General features: G+C 30.7%; 2 protein-coding genes across 2 annotated transcripts in view; both read left to right on the forward strand.

Moving 5' to 3' along the window:
• LOC106125076 (uncharacterized) overlaps nt 1–25,409 on the forward strand; it is a 38,945-nt gene that overhangs the window by 6,045 nt on the left and 7,491 nt on the right. Inside the window, exons 7-9 of the mRNA XM_013322158.1 lie at nt 1,250–1,318; nt 17,122–17,276; nt 20,948–21,066. Coding sequence (XP_013177612.1) covers nt 1,250–1,318; nt 17,122–17,276; nt 20,948–21,066 — 343 coding nt within the window. The remainder of the gene's footprint in view (nt 1–1,249; nt 1,319–17,121; nt 17,277–20,947; nt 21,067–25,409) is intronic.
• LOC106125405 (myb-like protein W) lies at nt 2,888–4,769 on the forward strand. The gene is made up of 2 exons (XM_013322592.1): nt 2,888–3,095; nt 3,574–4,769. The coding sequence occupies exon 2, from the start codon at nt 3,618–3,620 to the stop codon at nt 4,401–4,403; it is 786 nt and encodes a 261-aa protein (XP_013178046.1). The 5' UTR covers nt 2,888–3,095; nt 3,574–3,617; the 3' UTR covers nt 4,404–4,769.

Consider the following 25,409-nt stretch of genomic DNA (forward strand, 5'->3'; position numbering starts at 1 on the left):
AGGTATCTCCTGAATGGTTGCATGGATCTCACTCGAATTTGGCATAGATGTAGAACATATTCTGGAAGAACACATAGGCCACTGAAATTTTTTTTTAATTCCGCGCATACGGAATTGAGAGCAACAGCTAGTTGGTTGTATACACAATAAAAATTTTCGATGGTGGTATGGATATCAAAGAGCAATACCAACCCAACGAAAATTATTTCCTGTTCACTTCTTTAGTATTAAAATAAAAAGATTGAATGCAAATTGTGAGACATCAATGTACGTTATGGATATGCCAGACACGAACAAATTCTGTTGCCATGACATATTGCGTGACAAAATATAATTTGTTTTTTTTTAGCGATATTGATAAACCGACCTAACCTAAAATGACAGAGTAGTTAGGAATTTTAATGTATTACACTTGTTCTAATAAGACTGAAATAAGCAATAACTAAAATGTAAACTAACTTTAATTATCTATGAACACATTTCTTTGTTTATAAAAACAAAATTATTAATTACATACCTTATGTATGTGTTGTATGGATGACTAGCTCTCGCCCGCGACTAGTTTTCCAGAATATTTTTTACACCTAAATTTCAGCAGGATCCATGCAGCCGTTCTGGAGATACCTTGAAATATATCCGTCCATCTATACATTCATATTTATAATATTAGTAAGATGATATGTGTGAGATGATGATGACGATATTTTAATTTTGAATTACCTAATATTGTTTTTTTATTTCACATGTACATTCCTAAGTATTAATAGCGACATCTATTGTGCTGTAGCAAAAATATTTCGCTGACAAGAAATTTCGTAACGAAGACCAGTCCATGTATTTCGCTAGATAGAGTTACCATTGATAAATGTTAAAAAGAAACTGCAATTATTAAAAAAATAATAACACGATTAAAAAATTCTTCTTTAAATTATGAATAACTATTTTGTAAAACTTTAATAATTGTGCAAAGTAGGCACATGCTCATTTTTGTAAAATAAACTGTAAGCAACAGTATATTATACTATATAGTATTATACTTGCTGTATCCTACGACTTCGTCCCCGCGAAGTCATAAAAAAACTTAATTTAAAAAAAAAAACTAAATTAATAGTGTACGTGTTCTTCAGACTATGTTCTCAATTCAAATTTCAGCAAAATCTGTTGAGCTGTCTAGAGATACCTTCTAACAAACTTCCAAACTTAGGCATTTCCCAAATTAGTAAGATACTTATAAAATTTAATATTTTAGGAGGATATTTCGCTGAAGAAATACGACTACAGAGCAACTCAGCTACATTTGGCGGCAGTCAGAGCTCAGGTAAGTGTATTTACTTAAAAATTGAACTATTAAACCACTATTAAATGGAAATCTTATGTTAAATTGTAAGTAATTTTCACTTGTATCTTTCAAACTAGATGAAACATGTCAGTTTTAATTTGTATATGCAAGTAGAACTGTTACGACTAATGTTTTCTTTGGCAGTTTATAAGTTACGCGTATACTGGCATTAAATAGTAAAGTATACCGAATAATTAGAAAAAAAATGCACTAACGTGCACAGTTGTCATACAAGAAAATAATTTCCTTGCCCAACAAATGGGTAATGAAGAATCTAACCATAACGTTGAAAATTATTCTTTTTTTTATTACCGCTGTGACCAGACAATGGTAATATTAAGGAATAAACATGTTGGTAATAACGCATGCGCTCTGAATAATACACTTTATCCACATTGTAGATAAATGTTCATTAAATTATTGTTTATTATTAAGAAAAATATAACTTATATTTACTCCCACAAATTACTATATATTATTTATATTATAATGTTATTCATACAGTCGAAGTTAATTACGATCACCATGGAGATGGGTGCAATTTTTGTATTGTTTTTTTTTCTTTTTCATTTGAACAAAGAACAACAGTATTGACATTAAGCTAAGGATATTTTGTACTGTGTCGCAATGCGCACAGCCTCCTACAGTTCGTTCAGTCTGAGAAGAGATCTCGCGGACTAACATAACCTAAAAATTCACACTACGTAACCTATTCGATTATATTTATATATTCGCAAAAAAGACTATTATTTTCCGTCCAGTAACAGTTATAATTAGTTCGCAAAAACGGATAATAAAAGAAAAATAAAATACCGTGCAAAGATGGGGTGGATTTCTATGAAAAATCATATGGTAAGTGTTATTTTTGTTTACGTATTATTTGTACAAATAATTAACATTTATTTGGTAAAAATATAGTGTATTTAGATGAGTGTATATCGAAAGATGCCCATTGTGTGTTTTGGTTTAGTTATAGTATTAGTTTTTCATAGTAAAAATAATCGTACTAAAAATAACTGATTCTTTCTTGTGAAAAAATTAATTTAACAAAATATATAGTAAATTAGATAATATTTATTTCATTTTCCAGCATATAATTAAACATTTAAATTTGTTCGAAAAACAACATATAATGATATGCAAACAAATACATATATGATTTGCGACCTTAAGTTTACAGTTTTCTAATAAAACAAAAATTTCAGCATTTTTGTAATATGGTATCATTAAATTGTAAATCGTAAAAACATGAAATTGAATTTTAAATGTAAAGTGCTTATGTTCATTTCATTTTCATAGCATTTTAATTCAAGTTAATATTTAGATAAAACTTATTCTAAAATACTTTTACTACTTTACTTAACACCTATTTTTATATAGGTTTCCAAATAATGCAAAAATTATCTACGACCGTAGCAAATTCTTTAAAATTAGACTCTAGAAGCTAAATGAAGCGAGCTGTAGACGCGAACCCGTGCTCAACAATTTTCCCGCGCCGCGTCATCGCGCTGCGACTTGTACGCCATAACGTGTTAATTCCGAACTAATTTACGTCACAAAATGACAAGAAGTCTGAAGTGAAGTTGGCCCATAGGCAATTCAGTTTAGGTTATTCTTATTATTCTGTATCTGTGATTAGGCTTTTCTATAGTGGGATGTGCATGTTGTGTTGTTGTGATCGTAAAAGTTTGAAAACGGATAGATTAATAAAACACCAAAGCGAAAATTAAAGAAATCCGTACCAACAATTTCCAAGGTAAGATTGTGTGTGTTTATACTTTTTATGATTATATAATGTAATGTACCGTAAATAACTAACGCTGTTTTGATAAATTACACAATGATATCAATGATTGATCGTAAAGTTTTAAGGCTATAAAAATTACTTATAATATTCAAACTAAACTCTTGAACGAATACGTCATTATTATCTTGCTGCGTTTTGAAATAATATGATTATAACCTCAAAATGCATATCTATTAAACTTTATATATATCCAATTAATAATTTTCTAAGTCAAATTCAATTTTGTAAATCTTAGTAGCGCCTTCAAATTGTTTGTTTAGTACAAAAGTCCTGTTTACTTGTCCAAACGATTCATTTAACATTTGCGCGGGAAATTTTATGACGTATCGTAACTTTCCATTATTTTAGTACAAAATTTGTATTAACTTTAACTATTTTACCGTGTATTTAGACTAATACAGCTAATTTTGATTTATTGTTTTTTCAGGCGAAATACAATTTGTTTAATTTTACGAGTCCACTTTGGTTATTATGAAACCAATAACGATAAAAAGAAACAGTAATCATTCCGAAGATGACCTTGTACGATATAAAATTAATAAAAAATACGTCAACAATGCTAATAAATCTCCTGCCAAGATAAAAACGAAGAAAGAAAGTATGGCTAATGATGATGACACAGTCCGTTATAAATTGCCTAAAGTTTCAACAAAAATGAAACAAGAGAAGAAGTCAAAAGCAAAACCAAAAATTAAAGTAAATTTTTGGAGCAAAAAACTAACTAATCGACTAAAACATTCTGAAACCAAGAGAACTGAATCTAATCTAAAACAAACGGATGAAACATATAAAAGCTCTTTGTTAACTAAACCAAAATCTATAGAAGTTAAGGTTCGAAAGCAAGTATCATTCCTTCCTTCGCCTCTCTTCTCGGACAACCATGATCCAATGGTTACCGTGCCAGATGATTTAACATTACAATTAAATGAAGAGGAAGCTAATGCCTTACATGATGATTTGAACCACACTAACACAAATAATGCAAGTAATAATGATTCAAATAAACTTAATGATAATAAAATTTTGTCACCCCAAGTAAGTCCTAGAAGTAACAGACATAAAAGAAACCTTAATAACAATGAAACAAAGAGTCAGGGTAATGAAAATGAGCTTGAATATTTCTCCAAATATATCGTTCAGAAATTAAGGAGAATGGAAACAAACCAGCGGATATATTCCGAGAACCTAATAAACACTGTCCTAATGTTGGGACAGTTAGGAAAATTAAATGGAAAATCAAAAGTTAGTGAACCATGATAATAGGTTTTTTTTACTTAGGTTTATTAGTTTATGTTTTCACTTGTTACAACTGCCTTCCAACATTTATGTACAAACTTTAAAATTAATTGACATGTTCTTGGATTACACTGCTGTGAAACTTGTATCAGCTCATATTCTTTCATTCTAAAATAGTGAATATGAATACAAGTGTGACAGCAATGAAATTCTACCTTAATATTGTTAGTACATATTTAATAATACAAACACAATATTTACCATTAAATAACTAAAGTACATATCTTTGTTGTTACCATTTACTTAATATTTTCTATTCTAATGTTCTTTAAAAAATATGAGCCCTGATGATTGAAGATATGTCAAGATTTTTTTTTTATAAAATCTTGATCTTCTGAATCTTCTATATTTTTTTTTATAACAGAAGGGGGCAAACAAGCAGCTTTATATGACTTGTTAAAAGGAAAATGCACAATTGTTTAAGGGTTATACTATGAGTATGTAAATATAATATTGATATTATAAAAATATATATTTTAATACTTTACAATGTATTTATATTTTTATATAACTAATTTGGTCTCATTATGTAAATTTGAGATAAATATAACTAATGTTAAGTCCATTAAAAAAAAATGTTTATAAGTAATTTAAAAACAAATATTTTATTAAAGTTTACCAATATACATAGAGTTAAGTCTTTTCACTATTCTGTGATGGCATTGTGCGAAAGAATAAGTTTTTGAGTTTACATTGTTTTAATGCTTTTATACAAAAACAACGAAATGTTTAGTTAAAAGTATTTTAGCAATTGAAACAATGGTTATATTAAAATAAGATAGAACATGCTAGAAAATAAAGTTATCATAGATATGTAACTTTTAGATTGGAATGTTTTATACAAGTTGATTTTTGACATAATTTTGTAACAAAGGTCCTCCGGAGACCTTTTTTAACTTGAGTGCTCCGGATGAAGTGGCTACATGTTGTTAATCTATGGAATTAATCATGTATATTCCATTTAATGGTTGATTAAATGAATTAAAACTTGTACGCATAAATAACGATTGTTGAATTTTGAATAAATATTAAAGAAGGTTCCGTTGTTGTTATTATAAGATGACTTGAATATATTTTTTTTATTTAACACAATTACACTTGGCAGTTACTTATTTATTAAATTTTTTTTTGTTCCTTTTGTTTTGTTTTCCAAAACTTGTTACAAGTGTTCGCTTGTACTGCTTGGCTTTGCCTTATCTTATCCTATATTTTATTATGCACAAATTTAAAACTAATGATTTTCATTTTGACTCAATACTCCATTTCCTCCTTTCTATCTTTGTTGTTAATATGAAATGATAGCATAACATTTTATATGTCATTGGAAGTTCAGTGGAGTTGACCTTGAGTTTCAACTGAACTTATTCCATAGCCAAACCAGGGATTTTTGTCGCTACAATATTTCTTTTACCATTTCAACTAAGCTCATGTTTATAGGGTTCGAATCGAATACGACAATAGTCGGATGCCCGCCATTTGATGCCGCAACCACGCATTAAAATCATTCATTAGATATTGGCGCTTTAAATAAATATAGTCAACCATCCTCTTTAAATAAAAGGATGACAAATTGTTTTTATACTAGTATTTTTGTTTTGGATCCACAGTTAGAAAAAAATGTACCTTTTAGTATATTAGTTCTTAATTAGTCTAATTGAATTAATTTGTTTACCACACGCCAACATGTTCGGCTTTCGGACTGTTGCTATGCCCCTATACGAATAATCATAGTAGAATACACTAGAAAATTATGTATATTTATGATACAAATATTTGTATTTGTTTTGAAATATGTTTATTATTCTATTGAGAGTTAATTTGGTTTTTTCGTGTGATTCTTTTTTCTTTTTTTTTGCTTTAGTTTTTTCAAGGACAATGAAAGTGACGTCTATATTTTTTCATATATTTCAGCAGTGGATAAACTTCTTAATACTACTAAAATATTACTATTGCTGTTTTGTGTGATTACTTAAAAGTATACGTATACCTACTCATGGGTAACATTGTCCTACAAAATCGTACTATCTTTTAGGCTGTTATAAGCATTATTAGTAGATTGACATTTTTGGTCAAACATAATATGTTTCCTCTATAAAGTTTATCCGTGATTATATCGTTGTATTTTTTTACCCGACTGACAATATGTTAATGTTTTTCGCGCGTATGTAAGTTTGTTTTTTGTACTATATGGGTTTGTATGTATGTAAATTACATTGTGACAGATTACAGCTAGAGCCTAAACGACTAAACCGATTTTGATGAATGTCGTTGCATTCGGTTCCTCTTCTTCCCCTGAGTGACATTACATCGGCACAAAATACATGCAGTGGATGTAGGGAGTAAACTTCAAAATCGTATTCGTCATAACTCTTTATAGTGCTAAATTATTCTTTTTTGAGTATATTCTATAATAAAGCGTTTTATGCAGTCATAGATTATTAATTTTAATTTAAATGGGAAAGTGACATTCAATGTTTTCTAAATATATTATATTCATGAAAATAAATCAAAAAAGGAACAATGAATGTGACTTAACAGTACTGAATTAAATGAAATGAAAATCAAACTATCTTTTGCATACTTATATATCTTTTGTTTACATTACAATGCCTATTTGTCGCGTAGAGGTCTACGTGTGGGGTGACAGTTTGTGTAGGTTTTTTTTTAATTTATCCTCCCAGCAGTGAAAGTTATGCTCCATCTGAAGTTGAATATGTATATTAGTTTACTAGCTCTAAATAATTGTACATTATATCCCCACCATCCATCCCAATTTTAAATGCAGAATGCGTATACCGTTTTAGTTCCCTCTGCGGAGCTATCTATTTACCAGCTGACTCCATTTGAATGTGTCAAAGGAGGCCATTCGTTCTGTTGACTTTGGAATTTACGATAGATTTTGTGCCAGTACGAAAATTGCACTGTATTTTCGTGTTCCACCTTAGCTTTTAATAATTTATGTACTTCATTTACACTATTGAATTGAACTACAAGATAAGTGAAATCAGTCTTCCAATTGTATGTTGGTGGGGTATTATTGGTTGATGATAGACTAAATACATTAGTGGCTGCTTAATTATATCAAACAGATTAAGGTCAAACCAATTAACTCCAACCTACTTGTTTGTCTCCGATTAGAGAACAAAAGAATATTATTATATAACTCATCGTTTTGTCAACATTTATCACCCAACCCTAATAGTTAACAAACAAATATAATATTGATAATTAGTAAATCCTTAATTCTATTGTCATTATAAAATCGACCGTGAGTTAGTGTGGTCGTTTCCAATAAAGACTCTTTCATTTGTGGAGAGAATTGTAAGATACCTAAAGCATATAGGTCTTTCAATCAAAAAATTAGGTGTTGTTAGAAAACGGTTGCCGGGCGACGCCAGAAATCCGCTACGCTACATCCGGCGGCTCGCGTCGCTAACTTGCAGTGCCGTTAACGGCAGTCGTATCACGCCCGTCGTTTCAGATGGACGCGTGCCGCGCTATAAAAGCTTCGCTCTATCACGTGAATCTATCTATCAGCATACTCCTTTGTTAACTTAATTACAACATGTGACTGTTGAATTATGGTTACTTTTTAGTTTTTAACTTTTACAGAGTTTTATCTCTATTAAATTTTTATTAATTTTCTATAAAAATATTTATAATCATTTATCCCTTTAATGTTTATAATTAATTGAATAAGCATATTAAAAAAAACATAATGGATTTAGTACATCGATTGCATTATCTGGTGCTGTCCCAAAAGTCCGATCTCATGACGATGGAAAGGGAACAGAGGATGCGGATGCGACGCCAGTCTAGCCTGCCCGAGTACAGTAAAAATAAAAATCGACAGAGATTGGAACAAGCCTATTTCAATGATGTAAGTTCTTATACCTTATTACTAGTTGCCACAATAATTAAAATGAGCTAAGGTGCTCATTATTGTACATATTTGTGTTTATACTAAAGTTATTTTAATTTTTTGAATCCTAATTACTTGAATTTCTTTTGGTCTCCACTAGGCAAGCCGAGAACCAATTTTTAAATATTTTCCCAAAGTTTTGCCGCGGCTTTCTCAGTCACCTTGACAATAGGACCAAGTCAAAAGTTCTTTACGGTCAACTTCTTTGTAGAATCGATTTTCTACAATTATAAATATAAGAAAGATTTTATCATGCGATTTAATTTTACAAGAAAATACTCATATTTCGTATTCTTTAGCTTTATATGGCATGTTGAGTTTAAGAAAAAAAATTCCACGACTGCTTTTTCAACAACTATTCGTAACGAAATTGCTTGCTTTTACTACTATTTACTAGGCGCAAATGTCCGAATTTTTATATTTTTATAACTAAACAATATTTAATTAAAACACCGATAACGTAGCGGTTGTCTGACTTCGTATTTTCAATTCCGTCTCCATTGTTTTAACTAATGAATTTATATTTGTATATTATATTTCATAGCCAAATTTTACTCCGCACTTTTTCAACGTGATCAGTTCGGTCGTACTGAAAATACGTTGTAACAAACATCCCACCATCTACACTTTCGCATTTATAATATTAATAAGATACTAAAAAACTAAAAGTAGTATGTAACAATTTCCTACAAATATTTATACTAATTCTTAATTTCCATCTGACTCCTAATATGTTATAGAGCATAACATACCTACAAATTTAGACAAGGTAAACTAATAGACGACGATTTGCCATAGTTTCTTCAAAGGCCAACGCTTGCTATTCTAATCTTTATATATATGATTCTTCTGTGAGTGTGTATGTCACTGAACTTCTCTCCAACGACTGGACCGATTTTGATGAAATTTTTTGTGTGTGTTCAAGGGGATCTGGGAATGGCTTAGATTCGCAATTTTCATCAAATATTAACTTCATATTAGTTTATTCAAATTAAAGACGTGTAGACAGGACAACGTCTGTCGGGTACGCTAGTAGCTATGTAAAATAAAAAGAAAACATAAAGCTTAAATGTTATCTTTTCGTGTTAAGTACATTCTGATTTCTTTAGGGTATACAAAATCACTTTATTCAACAACATTCGCAAGCATAATTATTTCTTTGACGCAATCTTCTAACTTATTCGAGGAATATAAATTAGCTAAATTTCGTCAACAAACATCTTACAAAGAATACAAATTCGTTTTACTAGATTTGTCAAATTAAATTTCCATTCGTCTGATCTTGAGTGCTTTGGTGAACGGTGGAGCATAGGATTTTTTTAATCGTAAAATGTTTTATTTTTTTCTTTGCTAATTATGCTATTGTGAGATGTAACTCTTTCAAATAATTACATTTTTAGACAGATACCCTTAAGATATAGTAACATACAGTCGTAGAAACAGCGTTACTCGTCACGGACGAGAGAAAGGTGAAGTGGCGTTAAAATAATAGCATGATTTATCCAAGACGTTTGTCTTTTTACTATGTACTTTTTAATTTATGTAACTGAAAAATCCATATTTAATTTAAATTAATGATTTCAAGGTTTTTAAATAATAAATATTGTTCTTGTTCTTTAGTGCCATTGACTCACCTGGCGTGCACATTTCTAACCCTATTTTTTTCAGTATAGCAACAAGTTAAACACTATATGCTCCTCTATGGCTTCTTCGTAAATATGCCAACGATTTATTCCTATATTCAGCTAATAAGTTGGTTTTAAAAGTCAAGGGCAATACTTGTCTTGCACTGATACGGTACTGCTGAAGATAGGCGCTCTTAAACACGACAGACTTTTACGGCTTCATCGTCTTCCTAAAGATTTTAATCGTACTACAGACGAAATAAGGATGTGTCGTAAACCGAAACATAAATGGGAAGCCGCGTTCCTAATAATTGCATCTATACGACGTTTTTCTTTTGTCTATTGGACTCATAACGTTTGGCTGTAATTGGTAGCATTCAAAATAAATTTTATTGTGTAATTTGAAACTGTAACAAACGTTTAGCTTTCAGCGTTACTGTAGTACAATTTCGTAACTCGTAATTTTAACCAAATGTCTGTTTAACCTTCTTAATTAGCTTGCGACTTAAGCTGACTGCGCGTTTGTTGGTGTTTATTAGTTTGGCATTTTCCTGCCAAACTGCCGAACTCACGAAGTATTACCATATACCAACTAAGGCTTATAAACTTATCTATGACCTAAGAACTTTGAATCTGATGGTCGTATATTTTCTACCCATCCATTACACCGTACGTCTTAACTGACATGTATTCATTAACATTGAGTGAAGTTAGTTAACTGTGCGAAGGTTAGATAACGACAAGGTCTCAACCCTTGAAGATACTAGACACGTTTAATTAATATTGCATATTTTTTATAGTTTTACTATGAAAAGTTAGCAACAAGTAAAAGTATTGTTATATAAAAATCAATTGTTTTGTTATTAAATACATTTTTATGTATCACAGAATTTAAAAAAAAAAATTGGTAGCCTATGTGTTCTTCCAGACTATCTACATCTATACTAAATTTCAAGGAGATCCGTTCAGCCGTTCTAGCTATATACCTTGTAACAAACATCCATTTATCTAAACTTTCGTATTTATATTAGTAAGATCTCTTTGCCTCTACAGTTTCCAGTGTAAGAAAAATCACATTGGCAACAAGGAAACCTTGAACTGATTACACGTGTTCGTACTTTCTAAAGGAACTAGTATTTCTTGCAAATTGCCTCCTTGCTCGGGAAAATTGTTTATCATCCGTATTATCTGGAAAACTAAGAAAAATTCTACGCAATTTCATCTCGACTGTGATGAAATTTATTTATTTAAGCTTCAAATTATATTTGTTTTCTTTTCTCAAGGGATTAATCTAATACAAGGACAAGGCTTTTTTCACTATTGTATTAAACATAAGTAAATATGTGTTGTTATTGCGGGTTAATTATTTAGAAGAAAACACATCTAAAACTACAAAGTGGACATAATTTTTGTCTTACAATCTTTAATATATGTAAAAATATCTGTAACCATTGTCTTGTTATCTTTTAGTAGTATCCTTTTTGACTAAATTGACGAAATTCTCTGTCTACCAAATGCATGATTGTGATGATCATTAACTTAGCAAACTCTGATTATTATTGTTCTATTATTTCGATTCCTCCCTTTTATTTGCAACAAACAGCAACGAACTTGTAGCATCTTAGTACTTCATATAACGAGCTTTGAGAATCTATTTGTCTACCTACTCAGTGAACATGAGTTGGAAATTTGAAGTAAATCTACAGACGCGACCTTAGTTTGCGAAAATTCTCAAGTGAATCGCAAATAACACTCTTAGTTTATATGTCTAGGGAAAACTACATATTGGTTATAAATCATATTCATAGATGTTGTTGACCTTTGATACAAAATACACTAAAATAGCAAAAGATTAGAAAGAAGCGTCGTAAAAATAAAATCGATTGACTTCGTCGAGTCGACCTGACTTATCACATTAGGTAGCAAGCAATCTGCCACAAAGTAAACTACCTTGCCGCGTCTACACGTCTCAAACGTATTCTCCTTCAGGGTTTCCACCCACAAAGTAAACAGACAACAAAGGAATTATACAGTTTCATTTCTTTGGTCTTAAAAGAAGACGAAACATCGAACGAGACGACGTACTTGAATATAAAATTGTTTCGAATGAATCTTAAATTTTATAGTGTCTTAAAACCAGACCTATAATTGAGATGAACGTTAATTTTTATTTTACATTTTTCTTTTATTTTTAATTAAGTCCAGACTTAATTTATAAAGGTGAAATCTCAAAGGGGACAACAAAGTAAAGAACGGTAGCGTATAACTGAGCGAATAAAAGAAATGTTATCGCAGATAACGTTTCACCGCCACCCATTCACTTTTGATAAGAAGCTTTATAACCCCGCATTTATTTGTGCTTGACATGAAACTAGGCGTCTATCTTTATGTATATTTAAAGTAATCCCGAGTCTTAAAAGCATTCTTTTAAATATCAAATAGAAAACCATTATTGTTTGCCTATCTCTAACTAGGTCATTTTAGTTGGTCAGAGTTTAAATTCGCCGATAAGGCTCTGATTAATCGTGGTCAAAATGAAATTGTAGCCTGCCCTAAAACTTGCAAAGGAAGTACAGGGTCACGCAATCGTCCTTTTTGCTAGCATTAAATTAAGCATTCTATTAGGTATTTTCTTAAATCTAGTTCATTAACATTTTTATGGTTATATAAATATACTACGTTCATTAATTTTATTACATCAACATTCACTGCCCTTTGAACAGAATTATTGCACTTTGCTAGAAGTAATATTTCTTGTCTGCCATGTGATATACATTTTTGTGTTACACAAATGATTAAATTATTAAAATTTAAGTATCAGTCCATAAATGTACAAATAAGTAAAAAGTTATTATAAAGTGGAAAGATTTGATTTTTTTTTTTCATTCATAGGTTCCCAAACCGATTTGAAAACGTCCTTCGCTGTTATAATAGAGAGGTACACTATCCCCGGATGACATAAAATATATTGATTTTGATAACTCGTTTTTTTTTAATTCAACACGTACGAAGTCACGGGAGACCGCTAGTTTAATAATATTATAATAGTCTCCTGCAACTTCATTAATAAATAATTCATTGTATAACAAAATGTATGGATATAGTGCATCTACAGTGAAGTACTACTTGGACATAGACAATATTCTACAAGGCCATATATCAAAGAGACTAGATCTTATACCTCACAAAGTTTACCATAGACTTTGAACATGTCATTAGTATTATCGTAGAAACAATGTTCATTAGTATAAGGCACTTAACAATATATCTTGAAACTAGAGACCCTTCTGCGCCACTTCAGTTTGAGACGACGTGGAAGTTTCCACCGAGATTAATAACCAATCCAATTAGCATTCTTTGTGTCGCTGTTCGCGACAAAACAAAAAACATCTTGATTCGTGATGTAACAAGGCTTTATTGAAGGTGTTTTGAAGTCGATATAAAGTGCAATTTAAAATTTGTCTTCGTCTACAATTTTAGTCGTGAAAGTAATTACACGAGTATACATTAGATCAAATCAACCTAACCTAATCTTTATTCCTTCGCCACATTATAATTAAAAAGAAAAGTTAAATCAAAAAAAATACCAAGTATTTATAAAGTAACCGTGGGTTCCTAATACCAAAATCGTCGTTTAAAACATATTATCAGTTGTCGAAAATGAAAGAAAGAGATGTCGATAGATTTTATATAGAGTGTCAGTGATATAATAATCTTACTAATATTATTAATGCGAATGTTTATATGGATGGATGGATGTTTGAAGATATCTCAGGAACGGATATCTCTGAAATTTGGCATAGTTGTAGCTACTAATTATGTTTTTTATAATTTCGCGCGGACGGAGTCGCGGGCGACAACTAGTTTTATATAAACTAAATAATATAAAATAATTTGTTTTATCGTTTACGTCCAACATATTACAGAAAAAACGAAAAATCACTATTAAATTACAATTTGTCACAATTTTAATTCTTGTCTCTGCTTAAAGAGTATGTAAGGGACAAAGTCAGAGTAACATAATTTAATATCAGATTATGCAAAGCCTCTTTCCTTCCGCGCTAAAAGCTCTTCACTTCTTAACACCATTACTCAACTACTATTATTGTCTTCAGATTCAATTTCCAGGCATTATCCAGTATAAAGAGTAAAATATGAAAAGTGGCACTTACATGACTGACACCATTTGCTTTCCTACGATTTCAGTATCGCCTTGAAGTTTATTTTCTTATATAACGAAGCTTGATTTATTCATATTTAGCTTCGCGTTACCTTTCAAGGTAAAGAGTATATATTTTCACTTTGTTTACATAATAAGATAAAAATATAATATAAATCACATTTGGTCTTCTAGTTTATATCAGAGATATTAATCATTTTGTATTATTTTTCCTTCATTTTTATTCTAAGATTAGCTGTTGTCCGCGACTCCGTTCGCTCGGGATTAAAAAAAAACTTAATAAGTTGTCTACCAAATTTCAGCGAGATCCGTTGAGCAGTTCCGGAGATACCTTCAAACAAACGTCCATCCATCTAAACATTCGCATTTATAATATTAGTAAGATTTTAAAGTAATTATTTCAATTTCTCTTGCATACCAACTTAACACATTGTCCAATTGACGTCAACTGCAACAACATTCTGAAAAACAACAGTTCGTAATTTGAAATCATTATCATTCTAAACGTATAATTGAATGTACTGGGGAACTTCATTCGAGAGGATACGTAGAAGTAGTCTGTTCCAATTACACTAATGAGACAATCGAAATGCCAAATGCACACGAATACGTATACGCTGGATGTTCTAGATTACTATTGCCAACACACGACACAAAGCTTCACAGGTCGGGTTATAAAAAATTATGTTAACGACATTAATTAACACTTATTTAAGGTCTATATATAAAGTCAAAAAACAATCACAATTAATGACAGGCCAGTATCGTGTTTAACTGACATATATGTAAGAAATAATATAGTTGATTAGGTGTATTTCAATTAGTAAAATTATGGTGCCGTATTGTCGTATTGTGACAAAGGCCCTGTTATAACTAAATAAATGTTTAAAAAAGATTAAAAATTACAATAAAATAAAAACAAAATAAACCATGAGATTTCTGTAACGCTCATAAAAAAACGATGTTTTTTTACGTTTATGTGAAAGCTGATGAAATATAATATAGTGTTGGTGAATTAAAAAAGATTTCTGGTTAAGATAATGTCTTTAACAACTAGCATTCTTTGCAAAATGAAATCCTTTGTGTAAAAAATTGAAAACCCTTGAGATATAAAAAGCATGGAAATTACGAACTTTGCATAATAGACATATCCAAAAGGAATCGGGCAAGACGTTGGTTCAATGTTTTCGATAACAATATACTTAAAGATTTTCAGTTCTATTTCTTTTATATTTTAAACTTAAGACCAAAACTACATTAATTTACATAGAAAATAATCTAAAACAGAATAGAATTTATTCTTTGGTTGCAAAGCCATTTAAAGCGAATACATTGAAGTTCAAATTGTTTGAATTTCATCGTAACGTAAACTTAGCTTTTAATTAAATTGTACTATGTTCATGTAACAATTCTTTACAAAAGGACTTCATAACTGATTTCTTTTTGCGGGCCATTTCTAGTCCTTCGCGGTCTTGTGCGGTTCGGTTTTTTGCTGACCTCTAGACAAAGAAAAATGTTTTGCTCATCACCTTGAAAACTGTTTATTACTATTACTGTTTTTACTAGATCTTCTAGTTTGACTTAAAACTGTTTATTGTGTAGCGTAGGTGCATTCTGTGAAACATAGTACTTTATTAGTCAAATCAGTTTATTCCTGCAAATTCTAATTACTTAATTACTTATAAATTAATTCGTGAAATTGTATTATATTTTTTATTGTGAAGCTTATTTAAAAAATGCTATTGCGAAAATAAGGTACAAATAATCTTAATACTTTTTAGATCGATTTTGTTCAATTATTTAACATCACGTTTTGTCGCTCTAGGGCTTTCTTGTTTCCTTTCCGAACCTATTTTCTTGAGATGTGACGAGTTGAGTAGTTGTCGTCGTTCATCACACAGCACTTTGTATTTTGCATTGAAATTCAGCATCAAGAGATACGACATATTTGATGTTGCAAAATTAATCATCGCGCAAAGTGTTTTAAAATATAAATCCATGATTATTATTGTATTTGAAATTTAATTAATTTATCTTACTAATATTATAATCGTACTAACATAAATGCGAATGTTTGGACGGATGCATGGATGCTTGAAGGTTTCCTGAAAATGGATCTCGTTGCAATTTGGCATAGCTGTAAAACATACACAATACTAAGTCTTTTAATAGCGCGCGAACGGAGTCGCATACAACAGCTAGTGTTCAAATAAGAGATTGTAAAGGCACTACAATTTATAGTTGTTCGTTGTTATATCGATAGACACAATCAGATTAAGTTAGCTATTGTTATTGGCTCTACTATTATACAAGTTCGATTTCTTCAAATAACTTAAACTTGTTATTGTTAGTAGCTGAATAAAGGTGAATTTGTCTTAATAACCTTCATTATTCCTTGGAATAATGAAGCTTGTGTTGCTTTCTTAATTGTGTTTAAATAAACAAATTTGTGGTTGGTTATCTTTGCCGCAAGATATGAAACAGGTTATTCGCAGGTTCTCTGCATGTAATTTTATGTTTATCTTTTATCATATTTTAAGGAACATCTGCTTTTACGAATCAGTGAATTTAATACGGTCGGTAGGAACATGATAATAAGGTGGCGATGTGTTAATAATTCACTCTTAGAATATCGATGCTCATTAATATTCAAACAAACGCTTAATAAACACGCGATATAAACAATGTTTATTTCATATAATTCTTACTTCGAATTCATTATTATTCATGAGACAAATAACACGCATAAGAAATGATAACAGAGTTTAAACACACCATAATTCCTAAAACTATTTATAAACTTCTGACAATCAATGAAAAATAAAACCTAAATACCAACAATGAAAGAAAAAATTAGTCAAATCCAGCTCCCTAAATTTTACACAGATAAATGACTGAATACTACACGCTCTACTACTATGCGGTCTCTAGTAAAATTCTGTTTGTTCACAGAGGGAGCTCTTCGCTGCGAAAGCTGATAGTAGCTCTGCGGTGGACCGCAAACTGTCTACTTCGTCAGCGGGCAGCATGAAGAACAAATGGCTGAAAGCGTTCCGCAGCCTGAAGCCGCCCAGCGCGCCGCCGCCTCATCCCGGCCCGCAAGACAAGTAAGTTATACAGACTACACTTATTTAACATATATTAACCACAATAATTATTGTATTATACAATTAAATATTTTTAATTACGATAATAATTAAATTATGTTATAAATGTTTATTAATTTAGTTTACTTATAAATACAGATACATGACTTAATTTAGACACGGAATAGCTGTTCACCTCCGCATAAAAAGCTTGACGGCCTGTAACGACGCTTTTTTAATTATGCATATTTAAAAAAATGCCTAAAATGTCTATGCCTGAAGTAAAGGGAAATAAGCATTTAGTTGTCAAAGATAAAATAAAATTATTATTTTAAAATTATAAGTTACTCCTCTGGCGCATCGACCCAAAGTGGGTCTTGGCCTCCGACACAAGAGATCGCCAAAGTCGCCTTCAAACTATAAAATGGTATCTAATTTATTTCTCATCCATTGCTTATGATTATATCCTTATATGGATTGGCGCATCCGTTATTCTGATTGCTACGGATGCGGATGTTTGTGCGGCGGTGGTATATTGGAAACCGCTACAATCGTTGCTCGTTTACCCCTTCTCCTATAAAAAAAAAACTTGCTGCGTTCTTCTTTGTCCACAATTTAAACAATATTGTAAATTAAAAGTTGACTATCAAAATAAATTACTATTGTATGGAATGGTTCAATGTAAATGTCGGACATAATTAACTTGACCAGACGTCTCTCTTTGAACGGGACTCTCCCTTTTATAGTTACGAGTCCCCTTGTCCCCGATATGAATGGTCGCCAAAATTTTCCCTTTTTTTTTAAAGCAAAGCCTCTGTTAAATATAAATACATATAAGTAAACGTTTCGACTATATGTGTTTCAGAATTTGTAACTTACGATTACTGATTTTATTTGAGGAAATAACCTATTAATTACCTGAAAAAAACCAATGTCTTGTTTTGAGTAAAAATAAATATTCGCGTTAGGCATAATACACTTTTATTTTGTTTATTGATATGGCACAGTTGTAATAGCTTATTTCAATCAGATATTTAACAAGCTCTTCAAACAGAGGAAAGCATTTTCAATTAAAAATAGAATAAACACGTTGCCTTCTAACGTTCATTCTCAAAGCATATTCATAACACGTGATGAACTTTATCGCATGTTTATCTATATGATAGAAAAAAAAAATAGTCCAAACATGATTTATTTTATATCCATTTCTGCCATAAAATTATATAAATAAATAAAAATAATTTTGGTATAAATTTATACCAAGATGAATAAATATTTATTTCATAAATGCATGATTTTTTTTAAATTCCGTTTTGTAGTTTTAATTTTAAAATTGGCATTTTATTAGTTGACAACAACTGAAAAAAAAAATATTAACCGCTTTGAAGATTCATAATTGAATGGTTTTTAAATAAATATCAAACAAATATTTGATTTTGATGAAACCATTTTGCTTCCTAAAATTATACGAGCGATTAACGAGAGAACGTGTTGGCAAACATTTCCGACAGGGCTAGTCGTGTTGGCCCTGATTGAACCAGATTCATTTTAATATACGATAGCCCCTAATGATTTGCAATCACGATACGAACGCCTCGTATAAAGTATTCATATTTTTTAATCCAAATAAAAACACATTTTAAAATAAATATTCCATTAAAACTCACGCCATTTTAATTTAATTTAATATGTGCAAATATGATCTTGTTTTTTTCTTTTTAATTTCTATTTAAGGTCCCGACAAAATTATCGAATCCTAAAATTTGTTACATCAGACAACTTTATATTCATCGTAATCGAACCCAAGATGTAACAAATAAAAACTTTAACGTCTAGTCTACATGGCATTCTCAAGTACAAACGAGATTAGAGACATCAATCCGCTATTTATTGATATGGTTTCCCAAAGGCTCTTACCAAACATAATACTAATTAATGGATAACATCGTTCTTATCATTATTAATACTAAGTCGTTGTATTATATATGTCGTATTAATTGTAATTAAACTTTTAGAATACTTCATTAAAGGACATGCAAATCAACTTCGGTGTTTCCTTTATCCAGAGGTTTATTAAGACAGGAAAGTTCTGTTAGAATATTCAGGTGTCGACGAAATAGCGACGCTTTATACAAACCTTTATTTGTATGCCAACAAGATAATTAGCAAGCAAATGTTTAGTTCGTTGATAAACAAATATATATTTATTTATGCTCATGTTCCTTGTAGTCTGTTATTTATAATTGCATTAACATTGTTTGTTCCTAAATTATTACGTTATGAATTTGTTAACACTTTTATTATAATGTGTTTAAAATTAAGTATTTATCTTCATTACTCAAAATATATCGAGTGCTGAATTGGATAACAATCGCTTTGTTAAAATTTTATATCTTACTTCTTACTAATATTAAAAATGCGAATGTTTGGATGAATGGATGGATGGATGTTTGTTTGAAGGTATCTCCAGAACGCCTGCATGGATCGTGCTGAAATTTGGTATAGATGTAGAACATAGTCTGGAAGGACACACACAATTTTTTATAAATTTCTCGCGGACGGAGTCGCGGGTGACAGCTAGTTTTTAAATAAAATAGTATTCATGTCTAGGACACATTACATTTAATTACGACAGTCCTAATTTAACACACAATATTGACTTAGTCTATGTTATTGTTAAAGCGTGTTTCCATTCCGAAAACATAACAATATGTCACCTCTGATTGTCTGAAATGAGTAGTTAATTATGTTTTACGTGAATGTTTCTGGAATCGAAACACGTGGATAATGTTTAAATATATTCTAAAAGCTGTGAAATTATTTAAATCTGTAAAAAAATGCTTTGGCACTTGTTTTAATTGTACAATCACAATCATCATTTTCATTACGATGTTTCTCTCTTTTTGCATCAATAAAGAAAAAATCAAATGTACCACGCGGTGTCTACAGTCATGGCAATGAGGTAACACAACCCCGTAGGTTTATCGCCTTGTTTCAATAATTTTGTATACGTATTATTTAAACTCCAGCTCGTCTCATCACTAGTAGATCCTAAATTATTTTAATAAAATAATAAATTAGTAAATAGCTTTTTTATTTTGTATTCAAGCACTTTTTAAGTTATATCGAGCTAGATTTAGTTGGTATATTAGTTTTATTTAGCAATATAAGTAGCTGGATAGTTTGCAGCTATGCAATTACCAATGTCGGGGTCATTTCTACTGGTGCCAGGCATCGGTGAACGCCGTTCACCTTACACCGTACTCTTGACCTTGTGACGTCATCGATCAATATTTGTGACGTATGAATATTAGTATTTAAACATTATTGTGACTGTGGAAAATACCAACTTGATAAATTACCAATATACTAACAATACTGAGACTTAACTGCTTGCATTCCCGTGTAAACACACTTGATTGTAATTGTTGGTCGTCACTGTTGTAACTCCAGTAGAAAAACATATTGCTGTCTCAAATTTATCAAAGGGAAGGAAAAGGAAAACAATATACTTTTCTATACGTGTCTCGACAGTGAACATCCACGGTACAAAAGTTTGTTTTAACCTCTGAAAGTATAATAGATTAAAAGGCAATTTATCAAGTTACCAATCATCGCATAATCTAACTTAACTATTGTGTACAAATCAATTAAGAAATGTTATAAATATTGATGGAGTTTTACAATTTTAGGAGGAATGGAGCTGCTCGTGACGCGATGCGTTCCGGTGCCGACTCAGAAGCACACAACTTCCAAGAGTATACATACAAGAAGATCACACCATGCGACGTTTGCTCACAAGTCTTACGAGGTAGGTTATCGATGTTTATTTTATAAAAAACAAGGTGGCAAACTATATGATCTACGCCGTCTACAGTCATCCGCAACGCAAGGGAAGTATCCAAGACGTTGTCATACTTTGAGATAGAGATAAGTATGGTTTTTAAAGGACCCTGAAGATAGTTATGTTTTGGTGTTGTTGTTTAAAGGGAATTGAATAGTTTTTAGTGTAATATAAATCATTGTTACTGACCTTTATCATTTCAACGCATATACGACGTTAGAAACGATTGACGCTTTTAGATGGACTATATTAAAGGATTGGTTTTTCTTTACAACACGGCCACTGTAGAGTCGTTAAATGGTCACCATAGGACACATTTAGGTTAGATTTAAAATGGAATCTATAATAAGGGATCGCTTAAGTATCCGTAAGACTCTGAATGTAGTAAACGTATGTTTGAAATACGTTATAGTTAGTTTTGCGTGGGTTGGTATTATCGTCTGATTGCCGATGGTATTAACACTCGTCAAAGGGCAAGAATAAAGATTAGGTGATTGTACGTTCTCCACGCTTTGGCTTAAGCTTTCTCTAAGCTTATTTGATAGGATTTATTAGCAGAATAAGCAAATAAAAATATATATTATGTTATTAAATATTACATTCCTATTCACTTGAATAGATAACTTTCAGAATTAACCGTTGGTTTCTGAGACCCAAAATGCCTGTATAAAACATATCGTCATCCCTGTCATTATCATTGACAAAACAGAGATAACAATATGTTTTAAACAAGGATTTCGGTCTCAGAAACCCACGGTAAATTAAGTACCGTAGCGCGTAGCATATGACTAATGACGCGTAGATATTTTAAAAATCCGCGTTTTTGTTTCAAATAAAGCTTAAAATTCCAATTACGCTACATTTGTATCATTTAAAAAAAAGAAATAAATATCTTAATTTTCTGAATTAATAAGTAATACTTAATTACGTGACATGTGTTTAAATATACATTAATTGCTCTTTAATGACCAACGAAATCATTAACGTTAATTGAAACAAAAAGAACATCGTAATTTGTTGTTCCAAATACAAATTCTATGTCGTATTCAGGGTCATTAGACTCGTTATTGAATCACTTTTTTAACTCGTAGAAGTAAATATATTTACTGTAATAAAAGATAATAAGGAAGCCGTAATCGCTGGCTGGCACGATTTTGTTAAAACCCAACCTTTAAACCAGCGAAAATTCTGTTAGTGTCTTGACTAAAACTTTCAAAATCGATGTGATTCGTCAGAACTTTTGTTAACAACGCCTCAATTTGCAAAGAGCGAAAGTTTTCGAATTCAAAAATTTCAACCTAAATTATAACTACGAATTAAAAACTTTATAAAGTCCTTTGTTAATTGTATTTTACCGTTTTGTATAATTACTATCTATAAAAGATCACGGTTTTTTAAAGAATTGTTTTTAATTTACTAAACTTTTTTAAATGTTCAAAACCATAATGATCTTAGTTCAAAGTTTATGATAGTATTATATGATAGATAGTAATATAATAAGAGATGTGACTAATCTAATATAATCTAATCTAATTCATATAAAATTTGGCGTAAATATTAAACCTTTCAACCATAAAATGTCTTATTCGTAATAACTTTTTAGTGAAATCTTTTTTTTCAGATTTCATTGTAAAAAGAAGAATTACAAAAATATTTTACAGCTAATAGATGTATGAATATATTAATTTAAAAAAATACTTAAAGTTCCACGGTACTATTAATATATAGTTGGCAAGATTTGAATTTCTCTATGATTTAAAAATAATTTTGTATCATCATCAGCTCACTATACGTCCCCACCGAGGGGCTCGGAGCCTACCCTAAGTTAAGGGTGATTAGGCCATAGTCAACCACGCTGGCCAAGTGCGGGTTGGTTGACTTCATATCATCATGGTTGAATTCTGTATATGGAAAGAAAATTACTGAACATGAAATGCTATTTCACAGTATCTCTGTTATAAGAAACCTTAAGTAATTACTCGTCTATCTCAAATAAAATTTTATTAGAATTAAGAACAACAAAAGAACGTTGAAATATTACATTGAAGGGTTTAAAATAATTCATTTGTTAAAATGTAATTTTCATCAGCGGGCTAACTTTCCGAACACTCGGGTCACTGACAATGTAGGTCGACCAGTGGAAACTTTGCTAACGATTTTGTAGCACGTCGCTTAGAAAAAGTGGAGGGCATCGATCACAATCTTGACTAATTGCCAATGTGGCACACATAATCCTGTAATGTTCTCGGAATTTTCATAAATATAAAATATACAATTAATTAACTTTCGTTATCAATATTAAATATCAGTCAGAGATAACGTAAAAGACTTGGTAATTTAGAGAAAATTTAACGTACAACTTTATGTAAATCCGTTTTTGTGACCTTTTAAAATTAACGTTGAAGTTGTCGAATTAAAAACCAATTTGAATGATTTGTTAAAAATAAATTAAAAACAAAATCGTAACAACAAAAACAGAGTTTATTAAAACCGTAATAAATATTTTTAATTTAAACATATAGTCTTAAAATATACTTTAACTATTTTTTTTTTATATTATAAGGTGGCAAACGAGCGAGCGGCCACCTGAATCTGAAATAGCGAAGTGACCGTTGCCCATAGACATACGCAATTGCATATGCGTTCCTATATATATATACCTTTAATCGACGGAGGAGAGGATGCACAGAAAGAAAATATTTTCCCTTTCCATGCATCCCCTCATCCGGAAAGTCCACTTCCACTTCCCATACTTTCCTTACTAACTAATCGCAAACATAGACAATTTTAATTTATAAAAATTTTGTAGCAAACACAAAGCTAGTTATGTTACGAAAGCGTTAGGGCGTTATCATTGTATCTCACATATGATATTGTAATGAAATATGCATCAAAAATATAAAATGAATTTTAATATAAGAGCTCTTCTTCAGACTAATAACAAATTTTCTGTAAAAGGTATTTCCACTTAAAGAATTGATACATGCTACAAAGTTAAGACGTAGACTCATTAAATTTTAAGCCTGTTGACTTTTAGTTGCGAGATTTTGCTTCTAAAAATTTCTATGAGTTTCAATCTTACTAATATTATAAATGCAAATGTTTAGATGAATGGATGGATGGATGGATGGATGTTTATTTGAAGGTAAATCCGAATGGCTGAAGGTATCTAGATAAAATTTGGCAAAGATGTAAAGCATAGTCTGGAATACATAACCTACTAATAAATGCGCATGTTTAGATGGATGAACGAATGGATGGATAGATGTTTGTTTGAAGGTATCTCCAGAACGGCTGAACGGAACTCGACGAAATTCTGCATAGATGTAGAGCATAGCCTGGAACACATAGGCTACTAATTCTGTTTTTTTATTCTGTACGGACGGAGTTGTGGGCTACGGCTAGTATTTTGCATACTACAGTTCATCATCGTAAGGTTAAATTTATGAAATGAAAATTTAACAAAACGGAATAAAATTCAAAGTAAGAGAAAAAGTACGGGTAATTAGATCTCGCCCTCGAGGCTCCGTCGTAAATTAACTTTAGTCTATTTTGTTTTCAATTCCAATCCAAGTAAACAAGATTGACTTTATATTATTTTTCTATTTTCTATAAATCCGAGTTCGAAGAATATTCAAGTTAAACTAGGACTGAAGAAAAATACAAGAACAAAATGTAGATAACTTGATCAAACAAAAAATAAGTGAATTTGTGTTTTTTCTATACAGATTTTTACTATCAATTAGCTATCACCCGTGACTCCGTCCGCGCGGAATTAAAATAAACATAATAAGTAGCTTATGTGTTCTTCCAGACTATGTTCTACATGTGTGCCAAATTTCATTAAAATCCGTTCGTCCATTCCGGAGATACCTTCAAACAAACAAGATTAGCATGATTCCAAGTAAAAAATACATTTCTAATAGTTTGTGGACAACGGCTAAAGTCAGTTTGTGTTCATTTTGCATTTTTTTTTTATTTGCTATGTTTAAATATGTCTTAATTATTAGATTTTCGATTTACGTAAGTTAATGCAATTTGTTTGTTGTATTTTGCGCATTAAACTTACACTGCGGCTAAAAATTAACTGCAGTACGAGTAGACAAAAGCGACACGCCTTTATAAAATGCTATGCGTGCTTAGCGTCGTCGGATGAAATTTAATATAGTACATTATTGATAAAAATGTTGTCTAAGTTTTTAGATGTTGTAATTTTCTAGGATAAATATAATATCTATTTACTTTTAATTTATATAGTTTGTATTTTAAGATTAAACATATCCTAATGTTTTTACCTTTCAAGATTTTGG

This window comes from Papilio xuthus, unplaced genomic scaffold, assembly GCF_000836235.2.
Source record: "Papilio xuthus unplaced genomic scaffold, Pxut_1.1 DF825928.1, whole genome shotgun sequence".
Lineage (NCBI taxonomy): Eukaryota > Metazoa > Arthropoda > Insecta > Lepidoptera > Papilionidae > Papilio > Papilio xuthus.